At 46.1% G+C, this 22,609-nt stretch overlaps 2 protein-coding genes across 3 annotated transcripts in view; both read right to left on the reverse strand.

Annotated features, from left to right (window-relative positions):
• The window catches only part of LOC128258821 (ankyrin-2), a 61,215-nt gene that overhangs the window by 1,092 nt on the left and 37,514 nt on the right, over positions 1–22,609 (reverse strand). Inside the window, 6 exon segments of the mRNA XM_052990723.1 lie at positions 4–3,898; positions 3,901–5,129; positions 5,598–5,675; positions 5,678–5,914; positions 6,093–6,539; positions 6,913–6,978. Coding sequence (XP_052846683.1) covers positions 98–3,898; positions 3,901–5,129; positions 5,598–5,675; positions 5,678–5,914; positions 6,093–6,539; positions 6,913–6,978 — 5,858 coding nt within the window. The 3' untranslated portion in view covers positions 4–97.
• Positions 6,913–22,609, reverse strand: part of LOC128258828 (uncharacterized) — a 28,807-nt gene continuing 13,110 nt past the window's right edge. Inside the window, exons 1-3 of one of the 2 annotated variants that reach the window (XM_052990736.1) lie at positions 9,803–9,941; positions 7,347–9,616; positions 6,913–6,978 (exon numbers count right to left, since the gene is read on the reverse strand). In XM_052990736.1, coding sequence (XP_052846696.1) covers positions 7,457–9,538 — 2,082 coding nt within the window. In that variant the 5' untranslated portion in view covers positions 9,539–9,616; positions 9,803–9,941 and the 3' untranslated portion in view covers positions 6,913–6,978; positions 7,347–7,456. Of the gene's footprint in view, positions 6,979–7,346; positions 9,617–9,802; positions 9,942–22,609 lie in introns of those variants that run through there. The other variant, XM_052990735.1, reaches the window with a different exon arrangement.

Here is a 22,609-nt window from a genome sequence, read left to right on the forward strand (position 1 = left end):
TACCTAGCCGAATATTCTATGTCACCGTTTAAGCCCCATTTTTATATAGGATTACGAGTGACTTCTCCCATTTCTCTCTCCCAATCCCATCCAGCGATTACTGGCCTTGCTTCTGCTTCTTCGTGGGGTCGTGTTCTTCGTCCTCGACCACCGTGGACTCATCGTGAGACCAAAAACTGGCCGACATTTGGGACGACGACATGCCACCCACACCAGGGAACGAATCCTCCATTAGAGTACTGGAGGCGCAACTCGTGACACTTCCGGACATCTGAGAGTTTCCGGCGCTGGTCTGGTACGTAGCCGTGGTTCCAGCCGAGCTAGTCGTCTGTTCCATGCAGAGGTTCAGGGAGTCCACCGAAACGTCCTTTGACATTCCGGCCTCGTCCATTGGCAGCTCCTGTATGCCACCACCACCCACGCTCGTTGTGGTGGTTATCACTCTGGTCACCGTGTGCTCATGTCCATCGGCATCGGTGCTGGTGGTGGTTGTCGTCGTGGTGGTGGTGAGGCCATCTCCTAGTGTAACTCCTCCCCCGCTGACGAACTTGGTCATCAAATCCAGCTGCTCGTCGCCAAAGGACTCTATGCTCTCCTGTCGCGAGTGTCGCTTATCTATCTCCAATGAGTCAATGTCGGATCGCGTTGTAGCATCCTTGGATATATCAAAGCTCTCTATGCTGCTGGTCATCATATCGTGACTTTTGCTAATCTCCATGCTGTCGATGCTGTCCTTCTCGGAGTCCTGGCTGTCGATCTTGGACTTGGGTTCCAATTCAGTGGTGGTTAAATCGGTGACTTTGACTACCGTGGATCCTTCCTCTCGCTCCAACTTGTGTTTGAGCAGGGCTTCGATGTTTTCCGCTTGACTTGAGGGAACCACTTCGGTGCGTGTTACGGTGCGGGTCACCTTGGTCACTACCATATTGCCAGTGGCTCCTTTGTCGCTGGCATTCGACTTGTTTGACTCATCAGATCGCGATAGTAGTGCGGCTTCTTCCCTGGCCTTGATCTCAATCAGGTGGGCTTCAATGCAGGCATTCTCGAGACCCTCGAAGTCCTTGAGACTGGAGACAGAGACATCGTCACCCGGGGCAGTTCCACTGCCACTGTGACGAACCACATAGCGTCGGGTGAAACTTCCATTGCTCGAATCCGTGGAGCCTTGATGTGTGCGATTGCGATTTTCCAGGGAAATGGCCTGCTCCAGAGACTCAAACTCCTGCAGACTGCTCATTGAGACATCGTCATGTTCACCACGTGAGTGATAGCGACGAGCTGCAACATCGTACTCCGGTGTGCTGGAGAAGGAGTCTTTGAAGCTGCTAATGCGACTGCTGCCCACCTCGAACTCGCCATCCTCCTCTTTAATGTCCTCCAGCACGGCTCCGGCCAGGTCGTAAGGATATCGCAGCTGGTTGTCCGTCAGCTGCATCTCAACCCAGCGCTTGTTGGCCGCTGCAGTTTCGCTGGAATCACTCTCCTCCTGCTGCTCACTGCTGCTGCTGGCTGCCGTCGGCGGACTCTCCTCGAACTCGAAGTTCAGATCGTCCTTGTAGAGCTGCGATCCTAGCTTGGGATCCGCAGGCGCCGATTTGATGATGATCTTCTCAACATCCTCATCGTGTTTCTGCTCGTACTTAGTTGGCTTAATCTTGATGCTCTGGCCGCCAAGATCCACTTCGTTTGCCTCCTTGGCCACTTCTTCGATGATCACGAACTCATCAGAGATGTCGGGTTGCTCGACCATTTCAAAGGAGTCTGGGGAGTCAGGCGCCTTGCGATCATCGTATTCGGCTCCAACTTCAGCCCTTTTCAGTTCCTCCAGCTTTTGTCGGTACTGTTCCTGCACTCTTCGCTGAAAGTCCTGCTCTTTCTCCTCGGCTTTGGCCTTCTGGTAAGTGGAGGTATCGCTTGCTTTGTGAAGCTCCTCTTCGGTGCGTACCTTGTACAGCATCTTTTCGGGGAAATCGTCGCTCTCCTCCTCCAAAATCGGAGACTTGATGTCTTCAGTAACCATTATGTCGGGTATATTTGAGTAGTCCTGCATGTTCTGGGACGGGCGACGTTCCTCGATCATGGCTGCTTCTGCCTCCAGCTCTTCTGTGGCACTGTCCTCTACGATTATTTCAGCTACCAGCTGGGAAGGGGTAAATGGACGCTTCTCCAGCTCGCCACTGTGATCCATTTCGGCTGCCGCCTGCTTTTTCTTTTTGCTCTTCCGTTCTTTAGGAGAACGGAACTGGCGGGCATATTCCGATTCGTAGGGATCCGTGTCTGACTCGCTTTCAGATTCCTTACCCTCGCCCAGTAGTGCCACCTCCTTGTCCAGGTTCTTCAACGCTTCTCCCGAAATGCTCTCATTTCGCTTGTGGCCTCGGCGTTTTGACTCTCCCCCTGGAGGTGTACTTGCATTAGAATCCTGAGGCGAATGTTCCTTGCTTTCCATTTCCAGCATAAAGGTTGCGTCTTCTGGCACGGAGGCAGATGGAACCGACTCATCATGCCCATACTGAAAACCTTCGATGCCGGTCAGCGAAGAAGATCCCGCAGATCCAATAATATCATCAAAGTTCTCTACAACAGTATCAATGTTGGATGTGCTCGACATGCTAACGGAGAGGATGCTGCCTTCGTCTAAGCTTGAAGCCAATTTAGATTCGTCAATGGATCGTCGTGGGTCTCCGTGATACAATAGGATGTCCTCGCCTTTCTCACTTTCCCGCGGGCTGTCCACCTTGCTATCCTCCAGGGGATAGGCCAATCCCCAGGTGCGCTCCGCCTCCTTGGGCTTTGGGTATTCCTCGATTTGCACGGCCTCAACAGGCAGTGGCTCCTCTTCCTCAACCTTGGGCTTGAAAATCATTTCCTGGGAGCGCTTCATGAGGCTTTGTTGTTCACTAGTTGGATAAGCACTTCCTGGCAGTTCGAGGCTCTCATCGCTGTCCTCGTCATCAGCTCGGAGATCTCGCAGCCGCGACATCTCATCTGCCTCGAACAAATCCGCTTCGGCAGAAGAGGCCACCAATGTTTCCGACAATTCGGAAACGTCAATACTAGCCAAATTGGCTGAAGTTTCCGAATGAGAATCCAAACTACTGCTGCCAAGGGTACTGACGGCACTAATATATTCGGTTCCCTCAGTGCGTCCAGTGGTGGTAAATTCCCGTGCGGTTTGATACTCACTTGAGGTACCCGTGCCAGTTGCAGTCACAAGGTTTTCCAAATCAGAGGACAGGGGACGACTCTGAGTCTTGTCGAAGCTCTTGTGGAAGCTCTCGCTGGAGCTTGATGTGTCTACATCGGGGATTGACCAACGGTTGATTGAGTCCGGTGAGGACTCAGTCTTCAGGCGATGAACCACCACATCGATGGGTTTCATCGGCTGATCCGACGAAAGCTCCTCAAAAGTGCTAGTTGTGATTGATTTGTCTGTGGCAGCTTCATCTGCAATCACACTGGCAATAGCTAGTTTCTCGGAGTAGTAATCTTCCATAGAGCTAAAGTCCTCGGCGGTTTCGGTGGAGATAAAGCCGAGGGAGGCTTGCTCCTCCTTTGCCATGTGTTCTTCCATGGAACTTAACTCTTCGGCTGTGCCTGTGGAAATGAAACCTAGTGAACCATGGTCATCACGCGTTTCCCCCCTCCCAAACACATCCTGTGCATAGTGAGCCATTGCTGCTTGCTTGTTGAGGGTCTCCTTGATTGTGGTGTCGAATAGACCTTCTGGAGGCTGTGTGCTATCCAACGTAGAAGTTTGCATGCTTTCATCGGGTATGCCTATAAAGGAAGATATATCTTCGCTCTCAACAGCTGTAGTGAAACCTTGGGGCAAGCTTTTGAATCCAAAGTCCGATAAGGACTCCTCCAGTAGTTCTTCGTGGTCCTTCAAGCTCTTGACCTCTCTCCTGGCAATTCCTCAGCTTCCTGCTTTTCAGCCAGAGTCTCCCCTACGACTGTCGAATCCGTCGAAGTCTTTATGTCGGTCTCTTGTGGTTGCTGTGGTGAGTGCACTACTTTTGGCTTGCCCGAAGTTGGAATTTCTTTCTCCGATGTTTCCCATTCACTTTTTTCTAAGGGCAATTCAAAACGATCGGTCGAGGCCGTCTTTTCAGAGATTGTATTTACTATTTCCGGGATTTCCTTGCTGGACTCATCAGGATCTTCACTGCTTGAAGGAGCAATTTCTATAATGGCTCGACCACTGGAACCGGTGGACGTGGTCAAGCTTTCCTCCGTGGTTACTTTGGAGAGCTTCGGTTCTCCTGCCTTGTCTTTATCGGCATTCTCAAATTCGAGAATGTCATTTCTAGTTTCCGAACCTTGTCTGGTTATTTTGCTATCTACTGAAGCATGATCGTCCGGCTTCATTGTGACAAACTCCTTGAAAACATCGTTGGCTTCGTCTGAGTCGACGGATATCTCCTTCATTAAAGAAACATCCTTGGCATCGATTCCTATTTCGCCTTGGGCTTCCTCATCTTGCGGTGTAACACTTGCTGATCTTGTCGAGGTCTTGATAATAACATTGCGACTGGATTCCCCAATGTAAAAACTAGTGGCCTTTTCAACGCCCTCAGATTTTTCAGTGTCGGCATCATCTACGGAAATCTCACTCGTTGGCTCAAAGCTCTCGGTGTGATCCTCCGAAGCAGTGGTAGTGGTTGTGACTATGTCACGGAGCTGGGAACGGATAGAGAGCTCTGTGGACGGTTCATCCGTCTTCGAAAGATCCTCCGTAAATTCAAAGCTCCTCAGACTTATACTATCGGACTGCTCAGCTAGGGCAGCCAGGTTTTCGAACGGTTCCGTGTGCTTAATGGGAGCACGTGGCTTTGGAACCGGTGCGGCGGAATCAAAACTAATATCGATCGGTATTTCGGGTTTCGGCACTGGGCCAGGAATGGTAGTGCTATCAGTGCCTTCGGATACTGGGGAGCTTGCTTTGAGTACTCGTGGTTTTGGTGTGGGTGTATCGTGGCTGGTGGTAGTGAATGCATTGGTATCTACCGTCGGCTCAGTTCCGGTGTTGGTTTCTGATTCGTACGCTGTGGTGCTGGCCACAACTGCCGACGGTGGTACGGGAGTGGTTTCGGTTTCACTTGAGATTGGTAAATCGCCGCTTGTTTCTACAAAACAATAGTTGTGAAAACAAAAGCAATTTTAAAAGTGTTGTGAAAGTCGAGAACAAAAGATCAGGAAGATTAAACACGATAAAAGGACAGAAATAGGAAACAGAAAAAAAACGGGTAGAGGTAAGAGAAGGGTTAATGCATTCAAGTACATAGTTAGCATAGGATAGATAGATAGTATATAGATAGGTAGGTAATATAGGATGGCATGCATTTTTCATATGAATTAGTATGAGTACAAACTGAATTAAAATAATTAAATGCAATTAGAGCTCAACTTGAACAACAAAAAAGTCGTAATGGCCGCCATTTTGGATCTGCCATCGCACTAAGATAACATAAACCAAACTAAATACTGCTTAACGATCTAGATTGAGTCTTTACGCTCTGGCAACGTCATAAAACTAGGCAAAAGAATGCAAAATAATAGTTCATTTTTAGTCGTTTCGCTTTTGCTTGTGGTACCTGCGATGAGATCTTGAATATCGTTGTCGGGCGTTATTTGGTTTTGGGCCATATCGGCCATGGTGTTGGTCGTGGGGACACACTGTCATCCCAACTAAGCTTGGAAAAGTCGCCCTGCAACGCACTGATTTCGTCCTCTGGCACAGACATCTCAAACGCCTCATCGAACTGGGCACTCACATCGTCCATGTCCGTGGATAGTTTATCAATCTTTCGATCGATGCGCCTTGCTCGCGTCTCACTCTCGTCTTCGGCCTGATCTCGACTACTCTCTACTTGAACAGGTACGGCTACGGAATCGAGTACTAGAACTGGATCTGGATGGTACATGACATATGGCAAGGGAAATGGGAGCAAAAAGCAAACGATACAGGAGATTGGTTATAGCCAACGGACTAAGCATCACTATGGAGTCTAATTTTGCGTCGAGCTGCAATCCTAATTTCTAGGCTAGCGTAAGACTACCTCAAAGTTTGGCTTTATGTGGTATGTTACCTTTTGCCGCTGATGTACTTGTGCCAGCAGCCTGGGAAATGGTTTGGGGTAGCTGGACCTGGGACTGCTGCTGTTGAAACTGAGTGGTAACTGTCGTTGTCATGGTGGTGGTCGTGTTCTGGGCATGCATAGGTAAATGTATGTGCTCGTCGGTGAAGCTCATGTTGTCGTCAAACGACTTGCCCGACATGGACTCAATGGTGGGCGATTTGATAACATCGACGCCGCCGATGTCGTCGCATGTGATGGCATAATTCTCACTTTCTGAGTTGTAATCCAACTTAGCGATCTCATGGCCATTGGCCTGGTGGCCGTGACTCTCAATGATCTCGACACTCTCTTCGAGCACGCGATCCACCAGAATATTGGCTTCCTCGCGAATGCGTGCCACTAGATCTTCTCCATCGCCATCACCATCATCATCACCACCACCAACTTTAACATCACCTGGAAGACAATTGCACAGTACATTGGTAGATAGAAATTGGACAGATTGAAAAGAGAGAGAAATTGAGAGAATGAAAGGGCAAGCTTGGAAATCATGAAGCGCATGAGAGGCGAGAAGTATGTGACAGATTATGTGCTAGTTTATGTGTGAAAGCTGATGGCGGTGACATTGTTTGGTGATGTAGGCGAGATCTGACGCACTGAGACAAAAGCTTGTTTTTAAACATAACGCCGTTAGAATTAGTACTTCAATGAGCTTTAATTGCACTTAGGAAATAAAGAATATCTACTAAATAATTTGCCATACTAATGAAGCATTATGAATTACGACACTATGAAAAGCTGACGTTAATTATCATTAAATTAAACTTACTTATTTCCTTCGAGATATTTGCTGTGTCCAGAGTGGGTAGTTCTACTTTTTTTTCCTGTAGGGTTTCTGCAATAAACATCACCATTATTAGAAAGGTTCAAATTCATATACAAAAATAACACAAAAGTGACCTAGAGCTACATTATTTTACTCTACAAACGAAATGATAATGAATGATATAGAGACAATCGAAACAAGAACAAAAGAAATAAATTCCAAATAACATTTTTGTTAGCATCAAATACGATTAGGATTAACAATAGAGAGTGAATGTTAGTACAACGACGCCTAGGTGACGTTAAGAAATCTGTTAGTATGGCACGGGCACGAGGTTAGGCGTATGGGAGCGATGCGAGTAGATTTAAGGCTTTTTGCTGCTTTGATAGTGGTAATAACTTTAACGAAAATGTTTGTTAATTGTTGGCTTTACTTACAAAATGCTTGAGTGTGTGTGTTGGGTTTTCGTATCTATGAACACTTATAAACTATTGTTGAGATTTATTTTGGCAACAGCTTGGGACCGTATGAGGGCACGGAAAGGAGGCTAGTTGCCTCCCCTAGCGGCTGACTCGTCGGACTCAACATACTCAACGTCGGTATGGGCATCTCGGATCATGCCTTTTGTATGCAGCTTCTCGGCTTCGCTGTTGAAACTGCGACCACTCTTCTCGTGCACCACCGTGTAGCTCTCGTTCAACATATCATTTAGCTCCTTACTATTGCTGTTAGCCACTGGAATGACTGGTGGTTCTAGTGCATCCTCCGCATCAGACGGCAACTGAACGTCTTCAATATCGGAGTGCTGCTGATTCATTATATCATCGTTTAGCAAACGGAAGTGAAGCGGTTGTGGCTTTGTCTTGCCGCTAAATTTTTCCCCCGTCGATAGCGATGGAGCATCGGAGATTTCCGATATGTCGGAGACATCATCTGTGGATACGTCCTCGGCATCAGATACTTTGTCCGCATTAAAGTTCTTAGCCTGTTGTTTTAGTTGCTCAATGCGCTTTACTCCCGGAGGTAAGCCGCATTCACTCAGATCCATGTCCTCGATATCTGTAACTCCCTCCTCTTTGCCCTTAACGGCTTCGAGTAATTTATTCTTGCCTTTGCTCAGAGTGCGAGTCTTTAACTTCTTGCGGCGATTTGTTCCGGCCACAAAAATCTCCTCAACATCTGTCACAGACTCTGCGTTGGTCTGCACCTCTAGGCGTTTGTTTTGTTGCTGTTTCAAAAGTTCATTGGACACGATCACCTCGTTTTCAATTAGGCTGGGTCCACCCACCGCAGCGTCTTCGACCAGGGAATGGTGAAGGCTCCATTCATCGGCGCACGAATAGTCCTCGGAATCGGTGTGGATCATGTCCTTCAGGTGGTTGTAAATTCCAAACTCATAGTTGCTGTCCATTGGCATTACATTGGTAATGGTGTCCCCATACTTATCCTCCTTTAATTCCACCACCTCGCGATGTGGAAGTGGGAGGGCTTTGTGGCAGATTGATCGTACTTCGGGCTCTGCACTAGACAACGATGTGTCCTCACAGAACATGTCCTCCACATCAGTAAGACAGGTCCCGTCATCGCCGGAGGCAAGGATAATGGCGCGAGGAATGGGCTGCTCGTCGTCCTCCTCATTATCAAAGCTATCTTCTGCTGCCGAGTCGTCGATGCCCTCAACATCAGTTAAAACCTCTTCGTTTTTCGCAGCAAGTTGCAAAAAATTCTTCTGTCCTGACATGGGCATACTGGACTTTGAGTTGCGTCGCGGCTGACCACTGGCACTTATAAAGGCCACATCAATGGCCGGAAAACTATTTTCACTTACACTCCGACTCCAGGCAGCGGCCCCCTCTGACTCGGAATCGCTGCCCGAGCAGGCAATCTGGCAAACCTCTTCGTGGCCACTATCGGATACCTTCAAAACCTCATCTTCGGACATGCCCCGCACCCCAATACCGGTGCAATCGGACATGGCTGAGGCTAAATCGCTGATGTCACTAATCACAGACACATCTTCGTACTGATCGGAATCGTCCTGGTTTTTCTCGCCATCGGCTATGTTGACTCGACCCTGATCGCCCATAGCTTGGTCCAGATCAACGCAGACGGATTTCTCACAGCCATAGCCCACTTCAGAATCTGTATCGTAGTCCTCACAATCAGTCAGATAGTCTGCCATTCCATTCAGGTTTTGTGCCTGCACAAAATCACCAGCTTTTATCTCACAGCTCTCTTTCGCATCATTGTCGACTGCTTCCTGATTCTGGTGTCCCTGCTGGAGAAACTCTCTCAGCGACAGCTTTAGTTCGGGGTAGGCCGTGCTCTTTTCGTCATCGTCAGATTCAGTATCGTAGTCCTCCACGTCAGTGACATCGTTATCGCCACCACTTGCTTTAGGATGGGCTTTTGGTTTCAGGGCGACATTGCAAGAGTTCCGCCGGGAGCTTGGCTTAAGCACCTCCACCTGACTGTCAAAATCTTCGACATCGGTTACGCCCCCGGCGCCATTGCGCCCATAGTCCATGTCATTGCTATCGGTGTCATGGGATGACGATGAGGAGGATAAATCGGAGTGTGTGGAACGCTTGTCGGCAGTTACGGATATAGTTGGGAGCTTTTTTGACATTATTTTAGAATTAATTTGGTGGGCTTGTTGGTGTGTATGTTGTTTTCTTAATTTGACGGCTTTAGTTATTTAAGTTTGCTATTTGTGAAGAACAAATTTAAAATGGGTTAAGTAAAAGCGATTCATATATAAGCATATCAATAAGAAAAGTTGCATTTGGTATCTAAGCCCTAAAATTGATGGGTATCGTAGCTAAGCTAATCTTAAGTCTTATCAATTTGCACGAGACCTAAAACATATTTTTACTAGTTTAACCATATTTACCTTTTGAAGTGCTGCTCTTCTCGACATCCACCTCCGCCTCCCGTTGACTCTCTCCAAAAGCCATTTGCATTGGAACAGAAGGGTCAAGGGCAGCAGCACCAGATGAAGCAACGCCAACGTGGTGGTGGTGCTGATGGTGATGGTGGTGCTGTTGCTGGCGGCGCAGAGTCTCCTCGATAAGGGCCAAGGGACTGCGAGTCGGCTTGGGGGAGCCGGGACTGGCGGCCAACAGACGCTCGGGATCGCCGGAGCCAAACAAGGGCAAGGCAACGGAGTCCGAGAGACTGGAGTCGGTGGTGTCGATGAAGCTTACATCGAACTCGTTGATGCATCGCTGCTGATCGCTGCTTGTGGTTGAGGGCGGACGCATTGACATGATGGTGTGGTGTTCTACATCAAACTCGGGCTGTCGGTAGACGACCTCGAGCGGCTTGTCGGGCCCGAAGGTTTTAGTGAATACCTCACTGGTTAGAACCTTGCGACTGTTGCTGCCGCTACCGGAGGATGATGAGGTAGAACTTTTTGTACTATCGCTTGATTTAATGGAACGTATGGTTATCACCTCACAGTCGTCGTCAACGAGCACGGTGCTAACAGCGCTGGTGGTTGCAATTGGTTCCCGATGAACTCTCACGGTCGATGTAGACACGACAGCACCTGCTGCTCGTCGAATGTTGGTCAAGTCCTTGTCCGTCTTGCGGCTTACTGTGCTAACGGATCGCACACTGCGCCGCGTACTGTTCGAGGAACCGCTGGCACTGGTGGTGCCGCTTCCTGAGTTTGAACTCGACTCATTCATGGAGTCCTTCATCTTCTTTTGCAGCTTGGGCTCCATGGAGCTTTGCACAGTTATGTCGGAGGTGGTGGTGGTCGCAGTTCCGGTGGCATCACTTGTTTTGGGTACCGTTCGTTTTACTGGTTTCTTATTGTCTACCTGAGGTCTTTTGTCGATGTCACTCTTGCCTAGCTTAGCTGCAGACCTTGCACTGGAAGACACGCTAATCGGAACTTTGGTGCGCTGTATATTGGCTGTGGACTTTTTTTGGAGCTTGTTGTCGGTTTCTATGGAAGTTCTGTAGGCAAGTGTCTTGGCTGAATTAGCTGATTGTGTCGTCATGCTTTTGGTTGCTTGGCTCTTAGAGCCTATCACGTTTATTAGCTTATTTTCTTTGGATGTTTGTCGTTTGTATAGGCGGTCGGTGCTTTTTAGGGACTCCTTGCTATCACTTTGTGAGCCTCTCTTGATCTGGGAACGGGGTTGAGTTGTTTTGTTTTCAGCAATAGTGTTCTTTTGCTTCGATATCTGGGATGTGGACTTTGTCAAGGCACTTGTTACAAAAGGTGTTCTGTGAGTACTTTTGGTTTGGGCCGGAGTTGGCGATTTTGGTGGCGCTGGTGACTTTGGCGTTGCATTCTGGCCAATGTCGCCGTCGCCACTCAAACCGTATCGCATGCTGTGGGCCAGGGTGGGCTGCATATATCTGTGGGTGGCTGACGGTGTCGGGGTTTTCCTCTTCTCAACGTGCTCTTGGCGGCCGATTCTCACTGCATTCTTTGAACTCTTTTCTGTAAGGTTTTTGATAGATTGAGTGGCAGGTTTGTTTGTCTGTCTCACGGTAGTCTTATTTGACGTGGGCGTCTTGGGTTGGGGACTGAATGATCGCATTGAAGCATTGTAGGGTATTCGTGTGACGTCAGTTTTAACCCTAGGCCTGGGAGTGGTGGAACGGCTGCCTTCACCTTGCGGATGGCTCTCATAGAAAATGGAACTCGACGCTGGGCTTGCAGACCTCTCGAAATGTATTTCGCTTATAACACGACTAGTGGCGGAAGCTGAACTGGTGTTGGTTGAAGTTGAGCTTGTGACAGAACGTCTGGACTCAGTTTTGTTTGATAGTTTGGATTTGACCGTAGATGTGGTCTTGGTAATTGGTGGTTGTTTGGTATAAGCTACTTTTACTTTTGCTTGCGAAACAGGTGCGTTTTTAACGTCGTTCTTAGGTTTTTCCCTAACTCTCATTGTTTTTTTGCTATCTGTTTTAACAGACTCTGACTTCATAACCTTTTTTTGTTGAGCTTTAATTACTCGTTTCTTAACAGGAGCTACCGTCTTCTGTTCATCTTTTAAATTTACGAAGTAGGCAACTGGTTGAACTTCTTTTGCTTCTGTTTTATCGATTTTACTAAAGCACACTATGTCATCAGAGTTAAGCTTTACATTGTCTAGTGTTTCTTCAACTATTTGTTCTACTGAGCGTTCCGTATCTACGATCGGATTCTTAATATTATCCAAGATTCTTGTATGTTGAACTCTCATAAGTGTTTCATGAACTATTTTTTGAGCCTCAGCATCACCAGCTCTTAGAGTATCCTCAACAATCTGTTGAACAGATCTATTTTCTTCGCAATCAGAAATCAAATCATCCCTGATCTGTGCAAGAGAAAGGGAAGGGTGTGACTGAAGTTTGTCTTCTATAATGGTTGGTCCACTAAAAGGCTTGGAATTTTCAAACTCTTCATCACTTTCATCGTTCGGCTTGTCTTGGGGCTCAGGAATTCCAACCTTTGAATCATCTGAATAATCTTTTTGTCTAAGTGTTAGTGACTGAGCTGGGGGTTTGGGCATATCTCGTAAGGTAGTTTTAACAGGAGATTTAGACCCAGCTTCAATTAGAGAAGTTATTAAAGATGCAGTCTGAACTTTGTCTTTAGGCTTAGGAACACCAACCTCATCATCGCTTGCATCGTCGTGAAGGTCAAGCGACTTTGGTTTTTCATCAGGTTTAACAGGAGATTTAACCTCAGCATCGATAAGGGAAGTTACCAAAGAAGCTGGCTGAGAAACGGGATTGTCTTGGGGCTTAATAACCTTATCATCGCTTTCATCGTCCGAATACCCCTTTTGGTAAGATGTCACTAACTCGACTGGTGATTTGGGCTTATCTTCTAAGGTGGTTGCGACCTTATCGTCTTTTAAACTCGCAAAGGGATCTATAGGTTTGCTGAACTTGCTATCTATTGATTCAATAGTGATGCTTGCAGATTTTAAACTGCTTTGAATTGTTGTTGAACTTTCTGCCGCCTTCAAAACAATAACTTCCTTAGGCTTCGCATCGTATTTAAGAGTCGACTTATCTAAATCGCTAGTAATAGGGGCTACCCAAGCAGTTGATTCAGAAGCGGGTTTGTCATGGGCCTTAGGAATGCCAAACTCTTCATCACTTTCGTCGTCGGAATACTCCTTCACACTAGGCTTCACCGACTCAATGGGAGATTTGAGCTTGTCTCCTATCTTTGTTGGAATCTTTTCGTCGTGAAGGTCAAGCGACTTTGGTTTTCATCAGGTTTAACCGGAGATTTAACCCCAGCATCGATAAGAGAAGTTACTAAAGGAGCTGGCTGAGAAACGGGCTTGTCTTGGGGCTTAGGAACAACAACCTCATCGTCGCTTTCATCGTCTGAATACCCCTTCTGGTAAAATGTCACTAATTCCCCTGGTGACTTGGGCTTATCGCCTAAGGTGGTTGGGACCTTATCATCTTTCAAACTTGCAAAGGGATCAATAGGTTTGCTGATCTTGATATCTATTGATTTAATAGTGGAGCTTGTTAAACTGCTTTGAATTGTTGTTGAACTTTCTACCGCCTTCAAAACCGTAACTTCCTTAGGCTTCGCATCGTCTTTAAAAGCCGACTTATCTAAATCGCTAGTAATAGGGGCTACCCAAGTAGTTGATTCAGTACCGGGTTTGTCATGAGCCTTAGGAATGCCAAACTCTTTATTACAGTCGTCGTCCGAAAACTCTTTCACACTAGGCTTCACTGACTCAATAGGTGATTTGAGCTTGTCTCCTATCTTAGTTGGAATCTTTTCGCCGTGAAGGTCAAGCGACTTTGGTTTTTCATCAGGTTTAACCGGAGATTTAACCCCAGCATCGATAAGAGAAGTTACCAAAGGAGCTGGCTGAGAAACGGGCTTGTCTTGGGGCTTAGGAACAACAACCTCATCGTCGCTTTCATCGTCTGAATACCCCTTCTGGTAAAATGTCACTAATTCCCTGGTGACTTGGGCTTATCGCCTAAGGTGGTTGGGACCTTATCATCTTTCAAACTTGCAAAGGGATCAATAGGTTTGCTGATCTTGATATCTATTGATTTAATAGTGGAGCTTGTTAAACTGCTTTGAATTGTTGTTGAACTTTCTACCGCCTTCAAAACCGTAACTTCCTTAGGCTTCGCATCGTCTTTAAAAGCCGACTTATCTAAATCGCTAGTAATAGGGGCTACCCAAGCAGTTGATTCAGTACCGGGTTTGTCATGAGCCTTAGGAATGCCAAACTCTTTATTACAGTCGTCGTCCGAAACTCTTCACACTAGGCTTCACTGACTCAATAGGTGATTTGAGCTTGTCTCCTATCTTAGTTGGAATCTTTTCGCCGTGAAGGTCAAGCGACTTTGGTTTTTCATCAGGTTTAACAGGAGATCTAGCTCCAGCATCGATCAGAGAAGTTACTAAAGGAGCTGGCTGAGAAACGGGCTTGTCTTGAGGCTTAGGAACACCAACCTCATCGTCGCTTTCATCGTCCGAATACCCCTTCTGGTAAGAAGTCACTGAATTCGACTGGTGACTTGGGCTTGTCGCCTAAGGTGGTTGGGACCATATCATCTTTCAAACTTGCAAAGGGAATTATAGGTTTGCTGATCTTGCTATCTATTGATTCAATAGTGGAGCTTGTTAAACTGCTTTGAATTGTTGTTGAACTTTCTACCGCCTTCAAAACAATAACTTCCTTAGGCTTCGCATCGTATTTAAGAGCCGACTTATCTAAATCGCTAGTAATAGGGGATACCCTGGCAGTTGATTCAGTACCGGGTTTGTCATGGGCCTTAGGAATGCCAAACTCTTCATCACTTTCGTCGTCCGAATACTCCTTCACACTAGGCTTCACTGACTCAATGGGTGATTTGAGTATGTCTCCTATCTTAGTTGGAATCTTTTCGCCGTGAAGGTCAAGCGACTTTGGTTTTTCATCAGGTTTAACAGGAGATCCAGCTCCAGCATCGATCAGAGAAGTTACTAAAGGAGCTGGCTGAGAAACGGGCTTGTCTTGAGGCTTAGGAACACCAACCTCATCGTCGCTTTCATCGTCCGAATACCCCTTCTGGTAAGAAGTCACTGATTCGACTGGTGACTTGGGCTTGTCGCCTAAGGTGGTTGGGACCATATCATCTTTCAAACTTGCAAAGGGAATTATAGGTTTGCTGATCTTGCTATCTATTGATTCAATAGTGGAGCTTGTTAAACTGCTTTGAATTGTTGTTGAACTTTCTACCGCCTTGAAAACAGTAACTTCCTTAGGCTTCGCATCGTCTCTAAGAGTCGACTTATCTAAATCGCTAGTAGTAGGGGCTACCCAGGCAGTTGATTCAGTTCCGGGTTCGTCATAGGCCTTAGGAATGCCAAACTCTTCATCACTTTCGTCGTCCGAATACTCCTTCACACTAGGCCGAAGGTCAAGCGACTTTGGTTTTTCATCAGGTTTCAACAGGAGATCTAGCTCCAGCATGAGATCAGAGAAGCTACTAAAGGAGCTGGCTGAGAAACGGGATTGTCTTGAGGCTTAGGAACACCAACCTCATCGTCGCTTTCATCGTCCGAATACCCCTTCTGGTAAGATGTCACTAATTCGTTGGTGACATGGGCTTATCGCCTAAGGTGATTGGGACCTTATCATCTTTCAAACTTGCAAAGGGATCAATAGGTTTGCTGATCTTGCTATCTGTTGATTCAATAGTGGAGCTTGTTAAACTGCTTTGAATTGTTGTTAAAACCGTAACTTCTTTAGGCTTCGCATCGTCTTTAAGAGCCGACGTATCTAAATCGCTAGTAATAGGCTCTACCCAAACAGTTGATTCAGTACCGGGTTTTTCATGGGCCTTAGAAATGCCAAACTCTTCATCACTTTCGTCGTCCGAATACTCCTTCACACTAGGCTTCACTGACTCAATGGGCGATTTGAGCTTGTCTCCTATCTTAGTTGGAATCTTTTCGCCGTGAAGGTCAAGCGACTTTGGTTTTTCATCAGGTTTAACAGGAAGATCTAACCCCAGCATCGATAAGAGAAGTTACTAAAGGAGCTGGCTGAGAAACGGGCTTGTCTTGAGGCTTAGAAACACCAACCTCATCGTCGCTTTCATCGTCCAAATACCCCTTCTGGTAAGATGTCACTAATTCGACTGGTGACTTGGGCTTGTCGCCTAAGGTGTTTGGGACCCTATTATCTTTCAAACTTCCAAAGGGATCTATAGGTTTCCTGATCCTGCTATCTACTGATTCAATAGTGGAGCTTATTAAACTGCTTTGAATTGTTGTTAAACTTTCTACCGCCTTTAAAACCGTAACTTCCTTAGGCTTCACATCGTCTTTAAGAGCCGACTATCTAAATCGCTAGTAATAGGGGCTGCCCAGACAGTTGATTCAGTACCGGGTTTGTCATGGGCCTTAGAATGCCAAACTCTTCATCACTTTCGTCGTCCGAATACTCCTTCACACTAGGCTTCACTGACTCAATGGGTGATTTGAGCTTGTCTCCTATCTTAGTTGGAATCTTTTCGTCGTGAAGGTCAAGCGACTTTGGTTTTTCATCAGGTTTAACAGGAGATCTAACCCCAGCATCGATAAGAGAAGTTACTAAAGGAGCTGGCTGAGAAACGGGCTTGTCTTGAGGCTTAGGAACACCAACCTCATCGTCGCTTTCATCGTCCGAATACCCCTTCTGGTAAGATGTCACTAATTCGACTGGTGACTTGGGCTTGTCGCCTAAGGTGGGTGGGACCTTATCATCTTTCAAACTTGCCAAAGGGATCTATAGGTTTGCTGATCTTGCTATCTATTGATTCAATAGTGGTGCTTGTTGAAACTGCTTTGAATTGTTGTTGAACTTTCAACCGCCTTTAAAAGAATAACTTCCTTAGGCTTCGCATCGTCTTTAAGAGCCGACTTATCTAAATCGCTAGTAATAGGGGCTGCCCAGGCAGTTGATTCAGTAGCGGGTTTGTCAAGGGCCTTAGGAATGCCATACTCTTCATCACTTTCGTCGTCCGAATTCTCCTTCACACTAGGCTTCACTGACTCAATGGGTGATTTGAGCTTGTCTCCTATCTTAGTTGGAATCTTTTCGTCGTGAAGGTCAAGCGACTTTGGTTTTTCATCAGGTTTAACAGGAGATCTAACCCCAGCATCGATAAGAGAAGTTACTAAAGGAGCTGGCTGTGAAACGGGCTTGTCTTGAGGCTTAGGAACACCAACCTTATCGTCGCTTTCATCGTCCGAATACCCCTTCTGGTAAGATGTCACTATTTCGACTGGTGACTTGGGCTTATCGCCTAAGGTGTTTGGGACCCTATTATCTTTCAAACTTGCAAAGGGATCTATAGGTTTGCTGATCTTGCTATCTATTGTTTCAATAGTGGAGCTTGTTAAACTGCTTTGAATTGTTGTTGAACTTTCTACCGCCTTGAAAACAGTAACTTCCTTAGGCTTCGCATCGTCTTTAAGAGTCGACTTATCTAAATCGCTAGTAATAGGGGCTACCCAGGCAGTTGATTCAGTACCGGGTTTGTCATGGGCCTTAGGAATGCTAAACTCTTCATCACTTTCGTCGTCCGAATACTCCTTCACATTAGGCTTCACTGACTCAATGGGTGATTTGATCTTGTCTCCTAACTTAGTTGGAATCTTTTCGTCGTGAAGGTCAAGCGACTTTGGATTTTCATCAGTTTTACCAGGAGCTATAACCCCAGCATCGATAAGAGAAGTTACTAAAGGAGCTGGCTGAGAAACGGGCTTGTCTTGAGGCTTAGGAACACCAACCTCATCGTCGCTTTCATCGTCCGAATACCCCTTCTGGTAAGATGTCACTAATTCGACTGGTGACTTGGGCTTGTCGCCTAAGGTGTTTGGGACCTTATCATCTTTCAAACTTGCAAAGGGATCTATAGGTTTGCTGATCTTGCTATCTATTGATTCAATAGTGGTGCTTGTTGAACTGCTTTGAATTGTTGTTGAACTTTCAACCGCCTTTAAAAGAATAACTTCCTTAGGCTCCGCATCGTCTTTAAGAGCCGACTTATCTAAATCGCTAGTAATAGGGGCTACCCAGGCAGTTGATTCAGTACCGGGTTTGTCATGGGCCTTAGGAATGCCAAACTCTTCATCACTTTCGTCGTCCGAATACTCCTTCACACTAGGCTTCACTGACTCAATGGGTGATTTGAGCTTGTCTCCTATCTTAGTTGGAATCTTTTCGTCGTGAAGGTCAAGTGACTTTGGTTTTTCATCAGGTTTAACAGGAGATCTAACCCCAGCAGCGATAAGAGAAGTTACTAAAGGAGCTGGCTGAGAAACGGGCTTGTCTTGAGGCTTAGGAACACCAACCTCATCGTCGCTTTCATCGTCCGAATACCCCTTCTGGTAAGATGTCACTAATTCGACTGGTGACTTGGGCTTATCGCCTAAGGTGGTTAGGACCTTATCATCTTTCAAAATTGCAAAGGGATCTACAGGTTTGCTAATCTTGCTATCTATTGATTCAATAGTGGAGCTTGTTAAACTGCTTTGAATTGTTGTTGAACTTTCTATTGCCTTCAAAACAATAACTTCCTTAGGCTTCGCATCGTCTTTAAGAGCCGACTTATCTAAATCGCTAGTAATAGGGGCTTCCCAGGCAGTTGATTCAGTAGCGGGTTTGTCATGGGCCTTAGGAATGCCAAACTCTGCATCACTTTCGTCGTCCGAATACTCCTTCACACTAGGCTTCACTGACTCAATGGGTGATTTGAGCTTGTCTCCTATCTTAGTTGGAATCTTTTCATCGTGAAGGTCAAGCGACTTTGGTTTTTCATCAGGTTTAACAGGAGATCTAACCCCAGCATCGATAAGAGAAGTTACTAAAGGAGCTGGCTGAGAAACGGGCTTGTCTTGAGGCTTAGGAACACCAACCTCATCGTCGCTTTCATCGTCCGAATACCCCTTCTGGTAAGATGTCACTAATTCGACTGGTGACCTGGGCTTATCGCCTAAGGTGGTTGGGACCATATCATCTTTCAAACTTGCAAAGGGATCTATAGGTTTGCTGATCTTGCTATCTATTGATTCAATAGTGGAGCTTGTTAAACTGCTTTGAATTGTTGTTGAACTTTCAACCTCCTTCAAAAGAATAACTTCCTTAGGCTTCGCATCGTCTTTAAGAGCCGACTTATCTAAATCGCTAGTAATAGGGGCTTCCCAGGCAGTTGATTCAGTACCGGGTTTGTCATGGGCCTTAGGAATGCCAAACTCTTCATCACTTTCGTCGTCCGAATACTCCTTCACACTAGGCTTCACTGACTCAATGGGTGATTTGAGCTTGTCTCCTATCTTAGTTGGAATCTTTTCGTCGTGAAGGTCAAGTGACTTTGGTTTCTCATCAGTTTTACCAGGAGCTATAACACCAGCATCGATAAGAGAAGTTACTAAAGGAGCTGGCTGAGAAACGGGCTTGTCTTGAGGCTTAGGAACACCAACCTCATCGTCGCTTTCATCGTCCGAATACCCCTTCTGGTAAGATGTCACTAATTCGACTGGTGACCTGGGCTTATCGCCTAAGGTGGTTGGGACCATATCATCTTTCAAACTTGCAACGGGAATTATAGGTTTGCTGATCTTGCTATCTATTGATTCAATAGTGGGGCTTGTTAAACTGCTTTGAATTGTTGTTGAACTTTCAACCTCCTTCAAAAGAATAACTTCCTTAGGCTTCGCATCGTCTTTAAAGCCGACTTATCTGGACCGCTAGTAATAGGGGCTGCCCAGGCAGTTGATTCAGTACCGGGTTTGTCATGGGCCTTAGGAATGCCAAACTCTTCATCACTTTTGTCGTCCGAATACTCCTTTACACAAGGCTTCACTGACTCAATGGGTGATTTGAGCTTGTCTCCTATCTTAGTTGGAATCTTTTCGTCGTGAAGGTCAAGCGACTTTGGTTTTTCATCAGGTTTAACAGGAGATCTAACCCCAGCAGCGATAAGAGAAGTTACTAAAGGAGCTGGCTGAGAAACGGGCTTGTCTTGAGGCTTAGGAACACCAACCTCATCGTCGCTTTCATCGTCCGAATACCCCTTCTGGTAAGATGTCACTAATTCGACTGGTGACTTGGGCTTATCGCCTAAGGTGGTTGGGACCTTATCATCTTTCAAAATTGCAAAGGGATCTACAGGTTTGCTAATCTTGCTATCTATTGATTCAATAGTGGAGCTTGTTAAACTGCTTTGAATTGTTGTTGAACTTTCAACCTCCTTCAAAAGAATAACTTCCTTAGGCTTCGCATCGTCTTTAAAAGCCGACTTATCTGGACCGCTAGTAATAGGGGCTGCCCAGGCAGTTGATTCAGTACCGGGTTTGTCATGGGCCTTAGGAATGCCAAACTCTTCATCACTTTTGTCGTCCGAATACTCCTTTACACAAGGCTTCACTGACTCAATGGGTGATTTGAGCTTGTCTCCTATCTTAGTTGGAATCTTTTCGTCGTGAAGGTCAAGCGACTTTGGTTTTTCATCAGGTTTAACAGGAGATCTAACCCCAGCAGCGATAAGAGAAGTTACTAAAGGAGCTGGCTGAGAAACGGGCTTGTCTTGAGGCTTAGGAACACCAACCTCATCGTCGCTTTCATCGTCCGAATACCCCTTCTGGTAAGATGTCAGTAATTCGACTGGTGACTTGGGCTTATCGCCTAAGGTGGTTGGGACCTTATCATTTTTCAAAATTGCAAAGGGATCTACAGGTTTGCTAATCTTGCTATCTATTGATTCAATAGTGGAGCTTGTTAAACTGCTTTGAATTGTTGTTGAACTTTCTATTGCCTTCAAAACAATAACTTCCTTAGGCTTCGCATCGTCTTTAAGAGCCGACTTATCTAAATCGCTAGTAATAGGGGCTTCCCAGGCAGTTGATTCAGTAGCGGGTTTGTCATGGGCCTTAGGAATGCCAAACTCTGCATCACTTTCGTCGTCCGAATACTCCTTCACACTAGGCTTCACTGACTCAATGGGTGATTTGAGCTTGTCTCCTATCTTAGTTGGAATCTTTTCATCGTGAAGGTCAAGCGACTTTGGTTTTTCATCAGGTTTAACAGGAGATCTAACCCCAGCATCGATAAGAGAAGTTACTAAAGGAGCTGGCTGAGAAACGGGCTTGTCTTGAGGCTTAGGAACACCAACCTCATCGTCGCTTTCATCGTCCGAATACCCCTTCTGGTAAGATGTCACTAATTCGACTGGTGACCTGGGCTTATCGCCTAAGGTGGTTGGGACCATATCATCTTTCAAACTTGCAAAGGGATCTATAGGTTTGCTGATCTTGCTATCTATTGATTCAATAGTGGAGCTTGTTAAACTGCTTTGAATTGTTGTTGAACTTTCAACCTCCTTCAAAAGAATAACTTCCTTAGGCTTCGCATCGTCTTTAAGAGCCGACTTATCTGGACCGCTAGTAATAGGGGCTGCCCAGGCAGTTGATTCAGTACCGGGTTTGTCATGGGCCTTAGGAATGCCAAACTCTTCATCACTTTCGTCGTCCGAATACTCCTTCACACTAGGCTTCACTGACTCAATGGGTGATTTGAGCTTGTCTCCTATCTTAGTTGGAATCTTTTCGTCGTGAAGGTCAAGTGACTTTGGTTTCTCATCAGTTTTACCAGGAGCTATAACACCAGCATCGATAAGAGAAGTTACTAAAGGAGCTGGCTGAGAAACGGGCTTGTCTTGAGGCTTAGGAACACCAACCTCATCGTCGCTTTCATCGTCCGAATACCCCTTCTGGTAAGATGTCACTAATTCGACTGGTGACCTGGGCTTATCGCCTAAGGTGGTTGGGACCATATCATCTTTCAAACTTGCAACGGGAATTATAGGTTTGCTGATCTTGCTATCTATTGATTCAATAGTGGAGCTTGTTAAACTGCTTTGAATTGTTGTTGAACTTTCAACCTCCTTCAAAAGAATAACTTCCTTAGGCTTCGCATCGTCTTTAAAGCCGACTTATCTGGACCGCTAGTAATAGGGGCTGCCCAGGCAGTTGATTCAGTACCGGGTTTGTCATGGGCCTTAGGAATGCCAAACTCTTCATCACTTTTGTCGTCCGAATACTCCTTTACACAAGGCTTCACTGACTCAATGGGTGATTTGAGCTTGTCTCCTATCTTAGTTGGAATCTTTTCGTCGTGAAGGTCAAGCGACTTTGGTTTTTCATCAGGTTTAACAGGAGATCTAACCCCAGCAGCGATAAGAGAAGTTACTAAAGGAGCTGGCTGAGAAACGGGCTTGTCTTGAGGCTTAGGAACACCAACCTCATCGTCGCTTTCATCGTCCGAATACCCCTTCTGGTAAGATGTCACTAATTCGACTGGTGACTTGGGCTTATCGCCTAAGGTGGTTGGGACCTTATCATCTTTCAAAATTGCAAAGGGATCTACAGGTTTGCTAATCTTGCTATCTATTGATTCAATAGTGGAGCTTGTTAAACTGCTTTGAATTGTTGTTGAACTTTCTACTGCCTTCAAAACAATAACTTCCTTAGGCTTCGCATCGTCTTTAAGAGCCGACTTATCTAAATCGCTAGTAATAGGGGCTTCCCAGGCAGTTGATTCAGTAGCGGGTTTGTCATGGGCCTTAGGAATGCCAAACTCTTCATCACTTTCGTCGTCCGAATACTCCTTCACACTAGGCTTCACTGACTCAATGGGTGATTTGAGCTTGTCTCCTATCTTAGTTG

Source organism: Drosophila gunungcola, assembly GCF_025200985.1.
Source record: "Drosophila gunungcola strain Sukarami chromosome 3L unlocalized genomic scaffold, Dgunungcola_SK_2 000003F, whole genome shotgun sequence".
NCBI lineage: Eukaryota > Metazoa > Arthropoda > Insecta > Diptera > Drosophilidae > Drosophila > Drosophila gunungcola.